Source organism: Balaenoptera musculus, chromosome 4 (assembly GCF_009873245.2).
Source record: "Balaenoptera musculus isolate JJ_BM4_2016_0621 chromosome 4, mBalMus1.pri.v3, whole genome shotgun sequence".
NCBI lineage: Eukaryota > Metazoa > Chordata > Mammalia > Artiodactyla > Balaenopteridae > Balaenoptera > Balaenoptera musculus.
Genome location: NC_045788.1, coordinates 22,435,504 through 22,459,290, shown reverse-complemented (window position 1 = coordinate 22,459,290; position 23,787 = coordinate 22,435,504). Strand labels below are relative to the sequence as shown.

The 23,787-nt window shown below is 35.6% G+C and overlaps 1 protein-coding gene and 1 pseudogene across 4 annotated transcripts in view; one reads left to right on the top strand and one right to left on the bottom strand.

Moving 5' to 3' along the window:
- Positions 1-23,787, bottom strand: part of RASA2 (RAS p21 protein activator 2) — a 113,515-nt gene that overhangs the window by 25,693 nt on the left and 64,035 nt on the right. For all 4 annotated transcript variants that reach the window (XM_036850478.1, XM_036850480.1, XM_036850479.1 and 1 more), the window contains 9 exons: positions 22,804-22,876; positions 19,455-19,531; positions 17,515-17,616; positions 8,114-8,270; positions 7,594-7,742; positions 6,865-6,979; positions 6,361-6,435; positions 5,791-5,914; positions 3,352-3,458 (listed from right to left, as the gene is read on the bottom strand). In XM_036850478.1, the coding sequence (XP_036706373.1) occupies positions 3,352-3,458; positions 5,791-5,914; positions 6,361-6,435; positions 6,865-6,979; positions 7,594-7,742; positions 8,114-8,270; positions 17,515-17,616; positions 19,455-19,531; positions 22,804-22,876 (979 nt within the window). The remainder of the gene's footprint in view (positions 1-3,351; positions 3,459-5,790; positions 5,915-6,360; positions 6,436-6,864; positions 6,980-7,593; positions 7,743-8,113; positions 8,271-17,514; positions 17,617-19,454; positions 19,532-22,803; positions 22,877-23,787) is intronic.
- Positions 11,822-12,377, top strand: LOC118894331 (annotated as a pseudogene).

Sequence of the window (23,787 nt, the reverse complement as noted above, 5' to 3'; positions counted from 1 at the left end):
AGAAGGAATATCTGAGATATGATCATTACGATATACTTGTGAAACAGTTACACACCTTAATTAAGGTTATTCAGAAATATTTTAGCTACAACATCCAGAAAATATTTTAGCTACAATATCTATAAAAGGTCCCTCCAATTCTCTGCCTTTGAAGAATATAAAATTCTTAACAATGTGCTAACAACCTGAACTTGAACTGAATTTCATCAAGACTTCTCTGTTCAAATTTGGTTTTGAAATCAATGTTTTAGCTCATTATTTTCCTTAACTGGAAAAAAGTGAGCAAACCATATTTTACATAATTTCTGCATGTCAGAGGTTTGTTTACACCAATATGGCCCTCAGTACTATTTGACAATCATATCATTTAGCTACTGCTGATTCCCTAGTGTACTCTACAAAGAAGCTGTTCTAAATTTTCACCCTGCTACTATCTGCCATCATAATTTTTCATAGATGCCCAGGACCTTAGTCATCTGGCACCTAGTACACAGACTAGCACTAGCATACAGTAGATGCTATATTACATTTATTAAATTGAACTGAAATGTTGACTCTGTCACCCCAAAACAACATATCCTATCCTTTTTTCCTTATATTAAGCTGAACCATGTGAAATTGCTGTTGACTATTTTTGATCTATAAAAAAAACAAAACAATTTCATAGGATTCACCATAATACTTCAAAGGAGAAACTGTTCTTTCCCCCCGCAAGTTTATCCTATCACTTTTTCTTTTAAAGACACTCTTTCTGAATCATCCAGTATATTGATATATTAGTAAGTCCCCTTCTGTCTTTAATTTCTCCCTTTCTGTTGGTCTCTTCTCCTCTATTTAAACCATACATAGCCTTCCCCATTTTTGGAAAAGACATCATTTGATGAGCTCTCTCTCTGAGCTACCATCTTTCACCTATCAAACATTTACTGAGCACCTACTTGTCCTAGAAATTGTGCCATGTGCTTGGGATACACAAATTTGAAAAAGATCCAGCCCTTGCTGTTAAGGTATTGACAGTCCACATGCAGAGACAATAAATAGATGATTATAGAACAGTATGAAAAGTGCCATGACAGAGAAAGCCCCAGGGTGCTACAGGCACATATAAGAGAGGAGCCTAACCCAGACTGAAGGGTTAGAGAAGTCTGCCTTGGTTGAGTCTTGGAAGGAGCTATCAGTGACAGACTAGGGGATAGGATGAGAAGGAAAGTTCAATCTTTCTTCTTCACTATGAAACTTCTCAAAAGAATGGTCTACCATGTCAATGTTAATATAACCCATATTTTAAAATTCGTGTTTTTCAAAAGAAGTATTTATTCATGTGTATATGCACACACACATGTACATGCTTGAATCTGCCCATGTCTTTTAGCAGCAGGGCAAGCTCACTTTTGATATATTTCCTAGGTAAAACTGCATTCACCTACTTATTCCTTCATCTTCTGCAATTGGATTTTCTTCTTTTCTACTCTACTAATATTCTCAAAATTCAAAGAACTTATAAATGTAAAATCTAACGACCTTTAATTGGTTCTCCTCCTCAACCACTCTGTAACTTTCAATACTAGTCTTGACAATGTCATCACCCTTAGGTCACTGGGATCATTCCTTGCTCTCAATTGCTATAGTACGGATTGTCTATACTCCTTACTTGGTACTAATCAGGTGCTAGTTTTAGGTTTATGTATGTAGTTTTAGATTATGTGTCTTAAATATTTGCCTTATTTCCCCAATTAGAATGAAAGGCTCACTTAAAAGCAAACAGTAAAGTTATATGACAGTTTGAAGCAATCCTTCTGACATACTGATTGGAAAGATGACTTCAAATACAGAGTCTGTGGTTAGAAGGACTTTATTGTAACATCTGTTACAGGGATATGCAAATTCAAGTCTGAATATAAGGCAGGGTCACAAGCTCAGAGGTAGGAGTTCTGTTTATGTCCAGAATGTCATCAAGCTTTTGCTGCCCCACAGTCCTGTACAGCTTCAGTAACACAGCCACAGAAAGGACAGCCCTATGAACAAAAGGCACTGGCCCAATCCTCCGCTGTAGCTACTCAGAGACCATTTGTTCTTTGACAAGAAAGCGTGTGATGCCGCCACAGCAGCATGGTTTTACTCAGTTCTCAAAGTTAAGTAAGTGGCCAAGGTGTAGCTGTCAAGAGAAGCAGTGGCCGCAGAGCCCAGTTTAACTCCAAAGCCTGTGTGTCTTCCCCACACTGTATTAGCGAGTTTCCTCAGGGCAGGGAGTGTCTCTTCCTCATCACTGCATCTCCAGTGCTGAGCACAGCATCCGACACACTGTAGGTGCTCAAACACCTGACTGCCTAAGAGGCAGGAAGGAACAGGGGTAAGCTTACAGCCTGGGAAGACTGAGTGGGTCAGTCAGTGAACTTTCTTAGTCCAGTTCAAACTGAGTGAGATCAAATCATAATTTATTAGTTGTGTGACCTTGGAGAAGTTCTTGAATTGTGGTTTTCTTATCTATAAATAAAGATGAGAATAGAATTTACCTCACAGGGTTACTGGGAGGACTAAGTAAGTTAGAACATATAAAGTACTTAGAAGAAGGCCTAGTACAAAGCAAGGACTAAATAAATGTTGGCTTTTATTATTATTATTTGTTATAAAAATCAGCAACAAAAACAATTAGATAAGAGTATAAAATGTTTGGAACATAAAAGGTTAAAGAATTAGCAATAATACACTGTAGGAGAAGGAAACCGAAACAGCAAAAATAAGGAATTTTAAAATGTTAAGAAACATGTAAATCTATGCAGTGCAGGCTCAGATTTAAGTAACTAAATATGACTTCAGAACAGAAAGATTATATGCCTTAAGTTTTAAATCTCATATATTTGTATCATCATCTCAGGTGAATAAAAAGTAAAAATATGGAGATACCAAACAAATTACATTCCAATGAAAGTTTCTACACCTTTCAGAAATGAGCCTCTTCAAATTTCTGTGAGATTTAAAGATATCTGCAAGATCAAACCAAACCTATAACTAATGAAAGAAAAAAGAGACATCCCTGTATTATGGAAATTTACAAACATACAGAACAGCAGAGGGAAAAGATGATGAATCTTCTTTGTACCCATCACCAAGCTGCAGCTATTACCAACATAGTATTATTATTCATGTGCATATCTTTTAGCAACAATAACAAAAAAACAGAATTTTCCACCTTCTCTGAAAGAATGAAATGGCTAAGAAAAATGCCCAGTAAATTTAAGTATCCGTTATAAGAAAACATAGCCAAGTGAAATTTGCCTGTTATTTTATCTTTTCTTATTTTAATAAAAATAAATTAAAATGGAATAAAGCTTTGAGAAGAACAACACTTACTGGATGATGAGGTCGCAAATGAAAAGTATGAGGTGATACTACCGCTACAGCAAAGAAACGAAGAAACACAAAGCTGCTCACTGCAGAATACTGAACATGAGGGTCATCTGCAGGAAAAAAACGGTGAAATGTCATGCACAAAAACACTGAATTAAAAACCGAAGATGACAAGGTAAAAAATATTGGAAAAACATGTAAATTAAATAGGAGATAAATATAATTTGTATAGTAAGAACTGAGTGGATGAAATGATAGTAATGGTTATGACTAAATTAAAGGAAAAAAATCCTATGACTAGAAAAAAATCTGAAAGAAATAATAAATAATAAAGAAAGTGAAAGACAAAGCTGCTAGGTTGTCAGAAATATTTTAATTTGGAAAAATACCTCTTTCCTCATCTGCAAGAAGAGACTCCTGAAATTACAACAACAAAAATAAAAGTAGTATCTAGCACTACCTAGTGGTAATACTGAATCCCCTAAGACTAAGATAGGCGATTGTCTTCAGTTTTAGGATACTGTTTCAATTTTCCCCTCAAAAATCTTGACAATATTAAAGCTTATGTAATAAAAACAGTTAGACAGAAATCTTTACTTTAAAAAAGCTACGAATATTCCCTATAAAAATGCAGATGAACTGAAGACAACTTGTGGCTGTGATCATTCAGCTACAGCTTTTGTTGCTGACTGGAGTCAACACTTAACGCAACAATCAATCAGATGGTAGAGACGCAGGTGAGGGAAACAATGTCTGCATTTGGTCTGAGTTTTAACTCTTCTAAGTCACTCAGCAGGTGGTCACCCACAAGTCATCTAATGTGTAGTTCTTTAATAACACTTGCTTCCCATGACTGCCTCCCCACTCCCCACCCATCTTCCCAGGGCAGTAAGAACAAATGAGAAAATAATGAAAATACTTTATGAGAACAGAACTATCACTACTGGAGTCTACTGAGAATATCTAAGGCCAACAAAAAGATAGTTAAGGAAATATGTTTGCATTTATTAAAAAATCATAGGATGTGTTTTAGATTATCCACATAAACAAGAATTAAACAGCTAATGCATACGGAAGGCCAAATTCACTGGGTAGTGTAGAGTACGGTGATTAGTAGCATGCTTTGGAGTGGGCTGGGCCCAGGTGTGAGACCCTGCTTGCCTGCTGGCCATGTCACGGACCTTGGGCAAATTACTTGACTTCCCTAAACCTCAGTTTCATTAACTACTGAAGGGGAGCAGTACCTATCTCACGTGGTGTTGTGTAGGTGAGAGGAGATAATTCGGGCCAGCACTGTGCCTGTTCACTAAGTCCTCAATGTGGTTATTATGCTCTAACACACTACTTAAAAATATAATTTCAGTCGGCATTTCATCTTTCCATACTCTAATGTCTCTGCTCCCCTTATTTTCGTTACAAAGTCTAGATTTAGTATGCTTATTTCAAGTTAACTGTTTATATTTTTACTATAATTAGCAAAGACATCTAGGGCTGAATTTATCTACATGTTAGTTAGACAACTCAACCCCACTTTAGCTTTGGGTAATTTAGTGGAGCAGCAGATAACTGCACACACCTGTGTGCACATAACACACTTAAAAAAATATGATGAAATAGCAAAATCTCTTCAGGTGGTTACAGAAATAAACTTACAGTTTCACACGGCTGGATAAGACTGATAATTTAAAGCAGCTGCCTTACCTCCTTACCCTCCCCCCCATTACAGGCAGATCTGGAAAGACAGCCATAGTAAGTTTATTTACTTATTAGAGATGCATATAATTAGAATAATTCCAAGTATTGACAATCAGAGATAGCAACTGTTAATTTAATTGAAATGTTTCTAAGCAAAGCCTTGACACAGGTGTTCTTGCAAAATTAAAGCATGCCAGATATTGACATATGTTACCTCAAAATTCTATGTATATTGCAACAGAGATGTTTCTAATGTCTAAAACCATTTTTGCAAAAACCTCTCATCACTAAAACCTTAGCATTCTCAAACTGTCAAATCTAGTCAGTTGTACAGAACTTAAAAATTCTCACTATTTTGAATGCATGCAAGTGGAAAAGGTAGTTGGTACAAATAACAAAGCTGTTTTTGTTTATCATATTTAACAGTCTCATAAGCAGCTGGTATAAATATTTACTTATATACTGTCAGGGTTCTAAATTTCTGCCTTTCTTAAAATTACTGTTGATTTTGATTTGCTTGTATAAAGTTGCTATTATATTGAAATAAACAAGAGTATTCTGTTTTGAGATTACAAGAAAATTAAATCAGATGTTTCATTAAAAAGCTAGAACTATTTTGAAAAATGAAAGAAGACTATACTTAACAAACCATGAACACATTCACATAAACCAAATAGATAATAAATCTACAGAAAAATCAAGTATAGAAAAAAAAAATGGCGTATTTTAGTAAAACAAGGCACTTACTAGGAAATCTTTGAGTGGCCATTTGCCTTAGAGAATAAAAGATATCACACATTACAGTGGGGCAACTCATACTTGACTTTACAATTGTACTGAATAACTTGTCTACATAGTAGCGCAGATTCTCCTGCAGGATTTAAAAAGGTAAACATTAAGATTTTGACTTTTATACATCTTCAATAGCCTTTATGGAAAAAAACGCAGCGAAAATGAGATATATTAGGCAGTCACCATCTAGTATTCTAAAGCTTTGCTTCCCTTCTCTAAACGCACTCAGCTAAAGGACAATTGCATCCTGAACTCATTTAATGAATCAGATTTAGACTAGTTAGATATAAGAGGTGAATGTATGGAATAAAATTCATAAGAAGCAGCAGAGAATAAAATGATCCAAAGAGAAATGAGGGAAATAACATTCTAAAAACTAGACATAGGAAATGCTGCTAACAGTATGGGCATTATGCAAATAAAAAGCACTGCTTCCCTCCAAATAACATTACTACAACATAAGTGGGAGATAGGTATACCATTAAGACCAATTTTAATGCAGTTATGAAGACAGCGAAGACTTACCTTATTATTTTCTACATTATCTCCCTCTTTCAATTTAATAGGATCAATTTCACAGGATTTTGAGGATTCACATATCTGGAAAATAGATTAATTTTTCATCTAATGCTCTTTTCTAAATAATTTGGCAAAATGAAAATAACTATTATTTTTCTGATCATACAATTATAAAAATTAAAACTGTAACGAAGTTTAAAACTCCCATCCAGAGATAATGTATACAATATGCCTAAAGAACTATATCAAAAAACATTTCTCATATATTTGAAACTCCAGCTAAAATAAACCCTATAACAAAGAAATAATTATGTAGAGTATACTACAATGTGCCCTTCAAGTAAAAATCCATTGATGGAAAAGTAAATCATTTATTTTACTTCTAAAGTGTTCACCTGTGTTCTTTCAGTAATGTGTGAATGGATATATCATCCCCATCAGTAGATAACTTGATGAAAGAGATGCTATAATAAGGACAAACTTATTAGTATCAGAGGTTATATTCTGTACCTCATCTAGAATAGGTTTTAATGTTACTTTCAGGTAGTGCCTTCCCACTATTTTCATCATCTCATCCAGACATCGGGTAGCCAAGGAATTTCCTCTAAAAATTGTGTTTGCATCTCTGAAATACAAATAGAAATAAGGTGAAACCAAGCGTAATAAACAAAGGCTGTAAAATCAATAATGAGGTATTCGACTTTGGTCATATATACAATTTTAGTAATTTTTACCAACCTGCTACAATTAGGATTTTCAAACTTACCAAAAACAAAAAAATAAGTTAGCAAAAAAAAGTAACCTATATTTGAACTACAAAAGTAGTGTGTGTCTAAAACGTGTTAGACTATGACAGGAACAGGAAGCCATCTAATTGCTTTTACTGTCACACATGGGCATGTAAGGGTGCCACATAATGGATAAGGGGGAAAAAACCCTTTTGTCCTGGTGTTTTATTTGTGACATGTGACCCATTACAATAAAGAAGCAAAGATTAGTAACAGGAAATTTTAACAATGAGTGAAAAAAATCTTTTAATTGTTAACTTTACTGTTGGTGGATACTGCTTGCTAACTTAAAGAACTGCCTTTTATTACTTGCTAAGCAGTTCTTTTTAAGACCTCTATACAGAAAGGCTGGTCAATACAAAAGAACTGAGATTACAAAAGCAATCTGGCAAATTAAGGTCCAATTTCAACAGCAGCACATAATTAACATTTAATAAAATATAACTCTTACTGTGTATCCTTCAAGTCTAATTCAGCTACTGCAGTGGCAAAAGGAACAAGTTTATCATGGTGGAGCAGCAGTCGTACAAGGGGCAAAACAGCATCATTTTTATCTCGACATATTTCACCCAAAATGTAAGCAGCTGAGGCAGATATCGGCTAGAATACAGAAAGGTAGAAAACAAGCACAAAATCAAAGAAGCATGATTAAATATTCAATCATTAGCCTTTAAAAAGTAATTCAAATATGTTCATTAATGATAACTGTTGTATAGAATAATATTTAATTTTCTAGATCTTTATCAGAGATGAAATTTGGAGCAGATATTGGTATACAGTACTCTCTGGTTCAGAATATATATATATTTATATATATATACACATACATACAGAGTGTGTGTGTGTATATACATATATACACATGTATATATAGTTTTAATAAAACGTGATACTCTGAAATCTTTTCCTCATCATTTACAGAATTATTTTAGCCTTTCCATATTAAGTAACACACAAGATTTTTAAAGTACCTGAACATCTGGTGATTTTAGCAGCAAGGTTTTCAAAGGACCATAGTACTCTGAAGGAAGCACACAGTCTTCTGTATAACATATATTTAATCGAAGGGATCCCAGGTCATCAGTTTTAGATGACTTGTTTCCGTTGTCTCTTGGTTGTAGCAAGTACCTAAAGTAAAAATAGAATCAATTCTATGCAATGGTAATGGGCATCAAAGTTGGTGAGGTAAACAAACAGCTAAGCTATTAAAAAACTAAATCAAAAAAGTCAATTTAATATTTAATGTTAGGATAATTCATTAAATAGCAGAGTATTAATTTTCAGAGGCTTAATAGTGGCTGTCTATTGAAATAGAAAGCTAAAAATAGATTTTAATCCAGGAAAAAAAAGTACAGATAATACAAAAATCAAGATCTCAAAAGGACTGAATAAGAGTCTGATTAGCTTGCAGGTTAGGAAAAAAATAAAAAATAAAACACAAAATCCAACATATTATCAAAAATAACTCTTTACCAACTAAATTTAAGAAAGACACATTTCGTTGAAATAGATAAGACGTACTACAAGAAGGTATAAGTGATCTCATTTTAAGGTAAATCCTACATTGTAAAAATTTGAACTTATTTTTTAAAAGTTAGTGATAGAAGGTTTATAAAGGATTTTTATATTATTAAAGGATTAACAGTGCAAATATATTGAAAATGTTTTTATTTGCAAAAATCAGATTTACATGAATTTTTTCAGGTAAGTAAAAGGCAAAAAATATATATGTAAAAAGTAGAGGCAGCTTTAAATATTCCAAGGAAAGAGAAGTGTTTAAAACTCAAGAGAAGTTTGTAGGACCAAAACCAGAAATCTAAGTTATTTTTAAAGACTTTCTGTCATGGAAATTAAAAAATACATACAAAAGTAAAAAGAGTAGCATACTGAACTCCCATGTACCATCACCTAACTTCAATAATTATCAACTCAAGGCTATTCTTGTTTTAGCCATCTCTCTACTCACTCCTCCCATCCCACTCCTGCATTATTTTAAAACAATTTCCAGGTGTTTTATAACCTCATCTATAAATATTTAAGTATATGCAACTATATAACTATAAATATATATATAAACTTTTAAAAATCATTACTATCCAATCAGTATGCAAATTCTCCCAAACTTAAACAGTTTTCTATATTCTAGTCAAATCCAAGTTTTATAGATTGTAATTGGTTGATAGCTTAAGTTTCTTTTAACCTATAGATTCCCTCTAACCACTAAGAAATCAGGTAATTTATCTATACAATTTTCCAGACTTGGGACTGTGTTAACTCTATCTCTGTGATGTCATTTAACATGTTCTTTTGTCTCCTCTGTATTTCCTGTAGTATTGTAGATAGATCTAGGGGCTTGGTTAGATTCAGATTTCATATTCTGGCAAGAACATTTCATTTAGAGTGTTGTGTAGTCCCACCAAGAGGCACTAATGTCTGACTGTTTCCTCTTTTTGTGATATTAGCAATCACTGATGACCACTGCCGAGAGTCATTAATCTGCACAGGTTGCAAAATGATAACTATAATTCTATCATCCCTCCTTCACTCATTAGCTAGAATGCTTTGTATAAAGGAGTCAGTAGTTTTGATATTTACTTTTGATGTCTTCCCCTAATAGACTAACTTGTTTAAAAATAGAAGAGAGGGGGTTTTAATAGAATTCTAGCTTTCAGAAAGATATGATAAAGATATAAAAGAGAACTAGAGAATTAACCAAGCAAAGTTTAAAAGGTGAAGGAATGGTAATATAAGGAGAAGAAATTATACAGAAATTATATCACTACCCACAAAACAGGAATTCTTGTCTCAGAAGACCAACCTTCAGAACTTCTAGTCTCTGATGTGAGAAATACTGATTTAAACAATTTGCCTATGGAAATAATGGGAAATAAGGCTATTAGCAAAGATGACTCTGAAGTGCCTCTAAGGGAAGTCTAGCTGGCTGACCCCCAAGCATCCTGATGTGGGCATCACTTTGGTCAGCTTCCAACAATGCAGTGTATGTTCTGTAGCTTTGCAGACTCAGATACCTAGTTTTAACAGCACATCTCAAAGTGAACCTGAATTGCAATGACTGAGCACAGAGACTAATATATTTAAAATAGAAGGCCAATTACTAAATTTATGAAAAGAAATACTGTTGACCCTTGAACAACATGGGTTTGAACTTCACGGTTCCTGGAAGTAATCCCCCATGGATACCGAGGAAAGACTGTACAACAGTCAAATGGCAAAGAGACCCACACTTTTTTGTGACTAATACACTTTATTATGGAAATGTTAATTCACAAAAGTAGGGAGAAGAGTGATAATATTAGTAAGCAACACCCTCACCGTCAACCCCATGCACTTATCACTTGGCTTCAACAATTATCACCATTTCCCATAGTGTTTCATCTACATCTCCTACTTCAACTAATACCTCTTTTTACCTGTTAATACAATTGTTTATGTTTGATCAATACATTTTTTACCTATTGGTAAGCTATTTGGAAAGCCAAATTATTTATCAGAAGGTGCTGTGGTGAGTACAGAGACACAACACAGAGATCTAAGGAAATCTTAAGAATCTCTCAGCTAAGACAATTTTGCCAAGGAAAGAACAATACTTCTAGAACAGAATCCCCTTACCGCCTTGACTGTGCTTGAATGGGCAGTCGCCACCCATGTTGGCCTCTTTGGGATACATTTTTATTCTGCCCCTTCTATTTTAACTCATGTTTTCCATATACGGAAGGATAAAATTACTTGCGTTACAGTTAAAACCCGGCTCTGCCTCCCAGGGACTGCACCTATCCATCCTAAACAGTGTCCTCAAACTCTAGTCAGGTTACAGACTCTGTTTTGGTTTGTTCTACAGAAATTATATTCAGAGGGCATCTCTAATTCCCTTATCTCCAAATTACTGGGGGAAGGAATATGCTTTATCCCTCTGGTACTCTCATAAAACTACAAAATACCCGCAAAATAGGTCTATAGTCCTAACATGGCACATTCTTTGCAGAGGGAATTAGGGCAGTGTTATGCAGTTATTCATTTTTATGCATACACTGTTTTAGGATGCTCAGGAACTCCAGAAGGGCCTGCTCCTGCCGCTCTTTTTAAACTTGTCTCCTTGGGTTTCTTTGGCAGGATAAGAAATTCCTATGGACAAAATACTTCACCCATGTCTACTTGAACAAAATACAGAATTTCAAAATTGTCCTACCCATTCCTTGAAAAGATCATTTTTTTAAATGAGAAGGGACCACTCACTCGATTTTCTTTTTAATAATATTTTATAAGCAAGGGACACTCAAATCTTTGCTGACAGCTTAAAACAGAGAATACTTTTGAGTTTTAAACATATTCAAAAGTATTTATGCCAAAGTACAAATTTATTATGGTACATTGGTTAAGAGCACAAACTTTGGAGTCAAAGAGTTTGGTCCAAATCACAGCTGTATGACCTTGGGAAAACTGCTCAATCTCTCTGTGCTTGTTTCCTTACCTCTTAAATAAGGGGTAATAATAGTATCTAACTGATTTAATCCCTAAGGAAGTTATATAAGTAAAGCACTTAGAATAGTGCCTTGTACACAGTAAATGTTATTTATAAAACATTTATATACATATAACTGTTACCACTTAAAATATATTAAATAGCTTTTCCGGTAAACGGCCTGAGGTAACCTCTAAAAATGGTTCGATATTCACTTGACCCAGAAAACCACAAAAAATCAGGCAAATCAAGAGGTTCAAATCTTCGTGTTCACTTTAAGAACGCTCGTGAAACTGCCCAGGCCATTAAGTGTATGCATATCTGAAAAGCCACCAAGTATCTGAAGGATGTCACTTTACAGAAGCAATGTGCGCCATTCCATCATTACAATGGTGGAGTTCGTAGGTGTGCCCCAGGCCAAACAGTGGGGCTGGACACAGGGTCGGAGGCCCAAAAAGAGTGCTGAATTTTTACTGCACATGTTCAAAAATGCAGAGAGTAATACTGAACTTAAGGGCTTAGATGTAGATTCTCTGGTCATTGAGCACATCCAGGTGAACAAAGCCCCCAAGATACGGCACAGGACTTACAGAGCTCATGGTCGGATCAACCCATACATGAGCTCTCCCTGCCACATAGAGATGATCCTCACAGAAAAAGAACAGATTGTTCCTAAACCAGAAGAGGAGGTTGCACAGAAGAAAAAGATATCCCAGAAGAAACTGAAGAAACAAAAACTTATGGCCCGGGAATAAATGCTGCAAAAAAATAAATGCAAGTAAAAGTTAAAAAACATATATATATAAAATAACTATACATAATGTCATTATTTATATAATTATGTACATGTAATTTATTATTTTAAAACACTGTTACAAAAATCTCAATTTAAACAATCTAAAGGAGCCCTGGTGAATTAAGCAGTCTTGTACGAATTAGAGCTAAAAAGAAAAACCTCAAGATTTGTTAAGTAGAGGATATCTGGTGTGTCTGAGGTCTAGGGAAAAAAAAAAAAAAAAAAACCTCAAGTATATTTTCTTCAGTTTTTGAATGAAGTGTTTCAGTTTGAAAGAATAAGGAACAGGAAACAAAGAGAAGTTATCAACTGAAAGTGGCACTCAGTTGCTCACATGTACTTTTTTCATTCATAGTTAGACAAAAAAGCAATCCTAATGTTCTCAAGAGTCAGCAGTTTTGACAGCCCCTTAACAGAAAAAAAATCGGCATTTGAAAAATTTTAACAAGGTCTGTGTAATTAAAATTGAGGTAGGCAGGCAAAAACTACAATTATTTGTGTCTAATGCTGCCTAATCTGGAAAATAACTGTTCGGAGGCACCATGACTAATACTTAAATGTTATTTCTGGTTCCAGAAAGATAATCATTATCAACAGAGTTTTACTAAAGATAGGAGATTAAAGATAGGTGCCAAAATTAGCAAACTAGAAAACCAACTCATCTTAAAGTAAATATTAATCTAGTTTTAAATTTGTATAAAGTGCTTATATTGAAAAAAACTCCAACCATGTGTTTTATTTACTACTTGAATCTTACTTTCAAAATTTTAAATTATAACATGAAAAGATGTTTGCATCTATTTTCTTAATGTTCATTTTGGATCATTTAGGAGGAAATTACTGTACCAGTGTGTACAATCACACAAAGGCTTTGCACATGTTAAGTTCTCTGACACTGATGTAACTGGTGAAATGAGACTGAACTAGATGATCAGAGAACTAAGGTTCTCTTTATTTATACCATTACAAACCAATGGAATACTGGTACCAAAAAAAAAAAAGATGCAGAAATTCTATATGTATTGATGTGGAATAATGGTGATGACAGCAGCAATAACTATAATGATGAGAGCCTGAGTTATACCCACGGTATACCCACTTGTAACTTACTTTACATGAAACCAATTCATCCTCTAACAACTTTGGGAGGCAGGTACTGTTTGTACTATCCCCATTTGATAGCCAAAGAAAGCAAAGGCATGCAGGTGGAACAACTTGTCCAAGGTCACCCAGGTAGTTAATGACAGAGTTGGGATTTGAACCAAGGCAGTTTCGTTCTGGAGTCCATACTCTTAATCACTATAAAAAGTCAACAAATACTTACTGAAGTTCTACTAAATTGAAAGTGAAAAAAAGTAAGGTACAGAATATGATACAGTATGTGTCCATTAAGGACCTAATTAAACTCAAAAGCTTTTGCACAGCAGAGGAAACCATAAACAAAATGAAAAGACAACCCACAGAATGGGAGAAAGTATTTGCAAACGATGAGACTGACAAAGGATCAGTCTCCAAAATTTACAAACAGCTCATGCAGCTCAATATAAAAAAAAAAACCCAATCAAAAAATGGGCAGAAGACCTAACCAGACATTTCTCCGAAGAAGACATATGGATGGCCAAGAGGCACATGAAAAGATGCTCAACATCACTAATTCTTAGAGAAATCCAAATCGAAACTACGAGATATCACCTCACACCAGTGAGAATGGCCATCATCAAAAAATCTACAAACAATAAATGCTGGAGAGGGTGGAGAAAAGGGAACCCTCCTACACTGTTGGTGGGAATGTAAATTGGTACAGCCACTATGGAGAATAGTAAGGAGGTTCCTTAAACAACTAAAAATAGAGCTACCAGATGATCCAGCAATCCTACTCCTGGGCATATATCCAGAGAAAAACATGGTTCAAAAGGATATGTGCACCCCAATGTTCATTGCAGCACTGTTTACAATAGTCAAGACATGGAAGCAACCTAAATATCCACTGACAGATGAATGGATAAAGAAGATGTGGTACATATATACAATGGAATAGTACTCAGCCATTAAAAAAGAATGAAATAATGCCATTTGCAGCAACACAGATGGACCTGGAGATGATCATACTAAGTGAAGTTATGTCAGACAGAGAAAGACAAATATCATATGATATCGCTTATATGTGGAATCTTAAAAAAAAAAAAAAAAAAAGACACAAATGAACTCATTTACAAAACAGAAACAGACTCACAGACTTAGAGAATGAACCTATGGTTACCAGGGGGGAAGGGTGGGGGGGAGGGAGAGTTAGGGAGTTTGGGATTGACAAGTACACACAGTGCTATATTTAAAATAGATAACCAACAAGGACCTACTATATATAGCACAGGGAACTCTGCTCTATATTCTGTAATAACCTAAATGGGAAAAGAATTTGAAAAAGAATAGATACATGTATATGTATAACTGAATCACTTTGCTGTACACCTGAAACTAACACAACATTGTTAATCAACTATACTCCAACATAAAATAAAAATTTTTTTAAAGTGTGTACATTTGTGTAATGAATGGGAAAGAAGGATATATCCGTGTTTGCCTATACTTACATAAAATACTTCCACAATCTCAAACTAGTGGCTGCCTCAGAAGAGGGAAAATGGTTAGCTGGGGGACAGGGGCAGGAGATAGACTTTTACCTTTTGAACTGTGAACAATGTGAGTATACTACCTATTCAAAAAGTCTAATCAAATTCTGTGATCTACATATGATAAAGTTAAAACTAGATATTATCAACACTAATGAGCTAGAATATTAAGATTAGAAAGAATATGCCTGAAATGCTGAAGGTAAATAAAGCTTTTCCTGAGTTTTCATGTAGTTACCATCAACCCCACAAGGGGATGCTGCAGCTCTACAATTGACAGAGGAGGCCGAGTTTTAATTTGACTTAAAAGAAAACTGCATTCACATTTTTATATTTCCTTACATGCAGGGAAGTATAAATGAATTAGCAGATGTTTCTATTTCATGCTGTATAAATTTTAACACATACTTTTGGGCAGGTTACTTTTAAAATATTATTAGCAAAAAAAAAAAATCTATGGGAATAAAATTAATTTCTGTTTGTTAGTGTTCTTACATCCTGCCTAGGTAGTTCTACAAATTTTGCCAAATTTGGAGGGCCTGTCTGGAGACCTGTTACTTAAAATAAGGCTATAATGGCACATTTCAAGTTCACTTTGAGGGGCCTTGGGAGGCACAATGACTCACATTTTATTTTGTACCAAATAGCATGGCCTATCATTTTAAAGACTTAATGAACTGAGTTCAGAAGTTTTCATTTTAAAATGTATGCTAGGGACTTCCCTGGTGGTCCAGTGGGTAAGAATCCACCTTCCAATGCAGCGGATGCAGGTTCGATCCCTAGTCGGGGAACTAAGATCCCACATGCAGCGGGGCAACTAAGCCCACGCACCACAACTAGAGAGCCCACGTGCCGCAACTACTGAGCCCGTATGCTCTGGAGCCCACACACCACAACTAGAGAGAAGCCTGTGCAGTGCAATGAAGAGCCCGCACACCGCAACGAAGATCCTGCGTGCCACAACTAAGACCCGATGCGCCAAATAAATAAATGAATAAATATTTTTTAAACAGTATGCTAATTTTATAGAAGGTGGAAGAAGATTGGCAGGGGTGAATGACAAGCCTCAAATGTTCATCAATTTTTCACAGTGACCAAGTTTCCATCTATGGACACATTTTGGAAATTACAGCGTACAAAACGCCACCATAAAGACTAATAACTCTTAGATCCGCATTAGCAAGAGGTAAAAATAAAACAAAATTTTTGAGACTCTAAATATCAGTCTAGGGACTTCCCTGGTGGCCCAGAGGCTAAGACTCCGTGCTCCCAATGCAGGGGACCTGGGTTCAATCCTTGGTTAGGGGAACTAGATCCCACATGCTGCAACTAAAAGATTCTTCATGCCACAATTAAAGATCCCGTATGCTGCAACTAAGACCTAGGATGGATGGATGGATGGATGGATGGATGGATGGATGGATGGATAGACAGATAGATCGATAGATAGAAAGATAGATAGATAGATAGAAATAAGTATCAGTCTACTACGGAGAACTGTTTGAGGACAACAGAGTCCAAAGTGAAAAAATGCCTGACGGCACTCAGGAGAAGCAAAATCCTAAAGACAAATGAGACTGCTGTCCACAGTAAGAAACATCTGAACACTCAGTTTCAACTCCTCTTCCAGGCAACTGAAACCGAGCCCTAAAAAGGGGGCTTTAAGAGGCAAATGAGAAAGGCATGCTGTTTATACTCAGTTGAAACCCAAGTCTAGCATGAGGGCTACTGGGCAACCTACTGGAGGGGAAAGGATATACACTTTTAGGTGCTGTAGACAGAAAAAAAACAATAGTTTCACACTGATTCTACTAAGGAAACTAACATCAGTTTAATGTCCGAACATTAACATGAGTTTAATGTCACTATTAGAAGTCACGAAAAGGTAATATTGTAGCCAATATTGAGCCACTAGAGCTCCTGAAAAGTGTGTTAACTGGATCAGCTCAACAACATCTAGATCATAGGCATTTAGAAAATAACATCAGAGCCATCCATGGTGCATTTCAATGGGATCTGGGGTAGGAAAATCACTGGTGAGATCCCGTAAACAGCTGAATCCCTACAATAAACCTTTTGCTTTCAAACATCTACAGTTCCCATGCCCATCTTCTGAACTATAGATGCTGATTTGTGATCAAGCATCTTCTCACATGGGCAACTCTTACGTAATGTTCGAAATGTTTTATATTTTTTCTTTAGAGTTAAGATTAAGTTTTGAACAGGAAAATATTCCTAGACAATTCAGTTCTTCTATCTCAGTACCAGAGGACAAGTCATAAAACTAATATAATTGTACTTATATTTCTGCAACAATAAATAAATGGCCAAATCAGTTAGTGTTAATGACTTTGGGCTTATCCATTAAAAACTTAAAATATGCTCAAAGTAAGCATTTATTTGCATATACAGTGCATGAAAGGGGATGACCTACTATGCAGTTCACTACAATGTTTGTCTTCTTACCAGGCTTGATGAGAAGCATCATTTCTTAACACGTTCACAGGAACCTTAATCTCACCGAGGAAAACATCTTGGACCAGGTTTCCATTGTTCCACAAGTCGATCCTGAAAATTTAAAAACTGGCTTTATTTTTTGCAAACAATGTGTAAGAGAACGCACATGACCAAAAAGCTTCAAATTACTATGATTCGTATTATAGCATTAATTTACGGTTCTGGGTACTTCTGCCATAAGCATCTTTGCCACAGACATCTTTGCCTCAAGCACTTTTTGCCGCAAACATTTTCACCACATAACTAATTGGTCAAAAGGCAATTCTGTGATAAAAGATAAAATAAAAAAATAAGAGAGACATTAAAAAAGACACAAACGTAAAACATAAAAAATAAACAACAAAATTAAAAAGACTTTATTGCAAAATACAAAATTTATTTGAATACATTCAAAATGTGTGTAAATTCATGGCAATGCTGCACAAATACTGATTCTATTTTGTGGGCTGTACCTAAACGCTTATCTTCCAAGCCTTTTGTTCACAGTATTTCACACGTTGTTTTTGTTTTTGCTTCTTGATTTGTCTCCTCATTCAGCATTGCACTTTTTTCCTAGAATTTCTTCCTTCGTTAAGAGAGGTATGCGTTTCCAAACACTAGGATGCGTATTGGTTTCTGAGTTTTGTACTGAAGCCTCCACACGGTTGTTTGTTCTTGCCATAGTGTCACATGTCTGCTGATGGATGCTTCGAAGTCCTACGTGAAATGTGGCTTTGACTCTGTGCCTTTCAGGCCCTCAGACTCTTTCTCCTCCAATGTGGTGTGTTTCAAAATAAGAAACCAACTCTTGGGGCAAATCACCGTCACCTGTCCGCTCAATGAAGCTATCAATAACATCGATAACCAGGAGAAACGCTAACACATTTCAACCAGTTGAAACCAAACTGTCAATCAGTTATTTTATTTTTCACAGCAAAGCTGACGTATGGCCAATTAGTCATGTGGCGAAAATGTCTGTGGCAAAAATGCCTACGGCAAAGATGCTTATGGCGAAAGTACCAGACATGATTTTACATGCTTAAAAACAAGAGATGTTAGCATTGTCTTATACCTCACTATCTAAACTAAGAAAGCAGAATACTGTAGTAGCTTTTACTTAAAAGCATAGAAAGTGACTATCTTAAATAATCTAAAAGAAAGCACTTAAGTTTCTTAGTTTCAAAGTCTACGCTTTATTTTAACCTGTAAAAATAAGGACTACAGAGTTCCTTTTTTGTTTTTGAGAAAAGAAACCAACACAAGACTACAGTTTCTTTCTCAATTAAAACCAGTTAATATGTAAAGATAGGTGATTTAGAAAAATACATTACCTGATCATTCCAAACATGTGATTAATACACCCTTTAGATGAACACACTGTTAACACCACACCTATACATGCATTTACAAAACTTTCCCCTCCCAAACAGCATAGATATTTAAGACCTAGGAAATAGCACAAACTTCAAACACATGCACCTGTTGAATCATCTTACAAGACTTCTTACCTCACTGAAATTTCTGTTAGACAGCAGATATGTTAAGAAGAATAAAAAAATTATTTCTAAATTGGCTAATATATAATTACTTTTCTATATATTCTTTGCATCCATTATGCTATGATTTAGAAATTTAAGGAGCAATTAAATTTGGGAAAAACTAAAAATATAACAAAATAGGTGAAAATTAGCTCATTTTATTTTTAAAATAAATACACCTTAACTATTAGTGCAAAGAAATCGGATTTTGAAAAGATTATTTGGATTTAAATTAGATGCACATTCCTCTAAGTTTCATCAATTAACTTGCTAAAGAGAATTCTGTTAAGCTTGAGTCACATTTTTTAGTTAAATTTAGGATTTTCTTTTGGCACAGAACACAGCAATTCTGTAAAACCCCAAGACACATACCTAATTTCCAGCTTTTCAATGTCCTCCTCTTCTACTTGAAACTGGGACTTTCTGGTGTAACTACTGGATCTGGTTACCTATAAACAAAATATTTTAGTAAAAAAAATTTTTAAATATCTTTCTCTTACATGAACTTTAAAAAACTATCATCCCTAAAATGTTCGACTGTGTATATTATAAACAGAGGAAAATGCCTAAGTAATATTTTACCCAAAAGCTAAATACAAAAACAGCTATGGAAATAGCAGAGTGGCAAGAATAAGGTGGCAAAAGAATATCAAAATCAACCTTACCTCCATACCCTTCCTTATCAACTCAATCTATGGCAACACTGGGTTCTCTGGCTCATATGTAATCTCTTGGTGACTCAGAGTAAAAGTGTTCTATTTCAGGGAAGCTGCATAGGCTAGGAACTGTTTGAAGACCTTCCCACATTTCTCAAGATACCAATGCCACCCGTACACTTCCTTCTCACGTTTTTACCAAAAACATCAAGGCCGTTGGCAGGAACTTCCTCAACTACTGTCCACCTGAACGTGTCCGTTCCCACACAGGCCTGTTTACTTGATGAGCGTTCTCATCCTCTTCCAAACAAGAGGATGAGATGATCCTCCTCTCTTCTAAGACTGCTCCGTCCCCACACAGTATGCAGTAATAAGCACGCAGTAAACACGCAGCAAGCATTTGATCTATTTTAATTACAGCTTTCTTGACCAGACTGTTCACCTCATTCAAGCCTAAGAAAAATTCTCCCCTTAAATTATGGTCTTCCTATCTCTCTCCTTTCACAGACAAATATCTCAAAACTGTTACCTATCCTTACAGCCTCCACTTCCTCACCACCCACTCACTACAGTAACTCCTTATAATCTGACTTCCTCACAGATCACCCTCCTCAAACCCCTCTCTTAATCATCAAGTCTGATGATGAAATTCTTAGCTCTCACCTTCCTTGACCGCTTTATCTGGACAAGTGACCATACAACTATACTCCCTTTCCCCAGAGCTACTCTGCTCTTTGAGTTCACCCAGCACTATCCTGGCTATCTTCTGCTCTCTTGGCTTCTTCCTCTGGTACTTCTTCCTCAGAATCTATAAATATGGGTTTCCTCCAGGGTTTTATATTTTATTTTGCTCTAAGAGCTGCAGCACAGTGCTGTACAAAGTGCTTTCACATCCATTATCTCTTTTATTCATCAGAACACTGCTCTGAAGCAGGCAGGGCTAGATTTATTATCCTCATCTTGAAAATGAGGAAGCTAAAGTACAGAAATTAAGAGACATACTCAAAGTCAAATACTTAATATGTGGCAGAACAAACCTTCTTCACTTTTTTCCTTTATCGTATACCTCTATTCCCTTGGCTTTCTTTCCTGACTTGCTGTAAGCAATTCTTGATTCTTTATCTACAACCATCACCCATCTCAGTCATGAACTTCCTATGGGAGGATTTTACATATCTGAGTTCAAGCTCATTATGCCCCAAACTGAACCACTTATGTTTTCCTTCTTAACTTTTCTATTTTTCCAGATTTGAAATCATGAAGACAACATCTGAGTCCTCATTTTCTCTCTTCTTCTATAACCAATTTGTTATCTTGCCATCTGCAGTTTCTTTCTCATCCATCTCTTCCTCTCATTTCCATATTACTCTCTTGAATCAGAGCCCCCCTGCTTTCTGCTTTTTCCTTTTTTTAAAAAACACCTAAGCTACAACAGTCTCTTGATCTCTGTTCTCTCTCTCAGCCATCTGGCCCACAGATCATGGTTAACTCTTCCCAAAACAGTGCATTACTCATTACTTCCAGGTTCAAAAACATTCAATGGCTAACATAGCACTTCAGCCTGGCTCTCAAGGCCTTTCTTTAGTTGGTCCTACTCCCCATTATTCCCTTTTAGTCAAATCACTACTTGCTACTCTTTGGACATAACTTTCTGCTTTTCTGTCTCTATGTCTCTGCTCAAAATGTTCCTTCTCTAATACTCTTTCCTCTGGCTTAACTCACCTAGAGCAGAGCTACCCAGTATCTACTACTGCATTTTACTGCTGCGTGTGTGCACGCATGTGTACGCTTTGGGTCTCCTGCTCTCACTAGAGGACAGAGATTGGACTTTTATCTTTGTAATCAACTCAACAAAGGGCCCTTTGAATGAATGGTTCAAGACCTAATATGTATGCTTGCACATAGCAAACAGGTCAGGTCTTGACTGTCAAAAGACCATCTGCTTGCTGCTGCAAGTCGCCCCTTCTTGGTTTTCTCCAGGCTAGATGTAACAGCCATTTTTAAGTACAGAACAACTGAACTGAGGAAGTCCTGAGCTGGGAAATGGGGCGTCTCACACTGGCGCACTTTCTTTTGTTTTCTTTCTTCCTTGCCTCCACCCCCCACAATTCCTCCTACTTCAATCTTGGCATTTCTTCAACTGTGTTCCCTTATTAAAGTACAGTAATCAGGCATGGCTAGATGTGCCCTCGCTCTTTTTACTTTGAAACATCAAAAAAAACACACACAAAAAGAAGGAAAAGCACAAAACGTAACTCTTTTTTTCAAATCTTCCCTACGTGGTAATCTCAACTGCAAAATATTCTATGGGTAGAACACAATCTTTTAGAATAGAGTTTGATTATTTTTGTTTTTTTCCTATAGTTTTCTAATAATATGAAAAAGGATTTATTTAACAAATGCTCCACAGTAAAGAACTCCAAAGCACTGTATTTTGGGCAACTTCAAGGCAGCTGAAGTTCTCTGTGAAAATAAGCATGTGTCCATAGAGTGATTTAGCTAAAAAGAACTTAATAATAAGGCCTTAATCATGTAATACTTTATAGTCTCAAAGCATTTTCACATTTGAACCTCCTAAAAACTCTGCGTTAGGTAGGGATGCTACTGTTTTCTCTTACAAAATTATCCTTTCACAGGATAAGAAATTTGAGTCTCCCATGTAGTGATCTGTTCAAACTCAACTGGGACCAGAACCCAGATCTACCAAGTGATATGGTCCTTATTTAACTAGTGGTTTTCAGATAATATTCTGCAGAAGAGTCCTGGGGCCACTGCATGTTAGGTCAGGGGCTGGATAAGGTAGGGTTCTGTGTGAAGGGGGTTGTGATATTGAGGATGACTGAAGAGTAGGTGTGGTCCTAGATCTCCCCATCCTCAAATCAATCAGAGTTCTGCCTTTATTTGTTTTATGCACTGGGCCTCTACTGTGTTACACTGTGGTTCTACTGCTTAGAAATGCTTAGTTGCATTAGTTAATAAAATTATGACTATGGCCAGAATTTGAAAAAAGAAGTAAATCAGCATTCAATATTCAATGTTAACATTTAAATAAAACAAAATGTTACCTCAAAGTAAAAGATTTCATTAAACTGCGGATTGCTTGTTTTCTTCTTTACTTTTGTCTTCTTTTGGTCATTCCTGTTCCAATGTGGTAGAGTTTTACCTTGTAGAACTTAATAGTACACAATTATAAAACATGCTATTTCCAACCAGGGAGCCTGACCTCTTTCTGTTTAACTGTTAAGATGACTCGGGGAAGGCAGTAGCTTTAAATATTACTTGGGGGAAAAAAACTGAGGTGTCTCTAAAACCTCAAATCAAAGAATACACAAATTTTGTATATCTGATATATGCCAAGATTTTATTATTCTATGGCTATACTAGATTGACTGCCAACCTTATTTCAGGGGTTTTTAATAACACATTCTATTACACAAGCAACTCGAAATAAATGGTAGAAGGAAGACAATGAGATTCAGAGTACCTTTATCTATGTTGAAAAATACCAGAGGAACACGAAAAGCATTCTTAGTTTACTTCTTGGGCTTCAGCTACAATGTGGCTTTTTAAAAAAACCTTTTATTTTGAAATAACTACAGATTCAGAGGAGGTTGCAAAGAAATGTACAGGGAAGTCCCATGTTACCTTTCCCCAGCCTCCGCCAATGGTAACATCCTCCAAATGACAGTACAATATCAAAACCAACAGTGACTTTTTAAAACAAATTCACAAGCCAAATAATTTCTATCTGTACATTACTAAGCAATTACACTAAAGAATCTATTAGGTATTGATTATAAACAAGAACAAAAACCAAAAACAGCTCCACTAGATTAAACATTTTTAACACACAAAACTCAATCCCTCTGATAGTATGAATGTTATAGGATTGAGTACCTGCTTTTAGCAAACAGGTCAGGTTTATATTTTTAAGTATAAAACCATCTATAATAATAATAGGATACTATTGTTTGAGAACCCAATAAGTACCAGGCATGGTGCTTTACATACATAGGGACAAACACATTTTTCAAAGTGACTTACTGGTG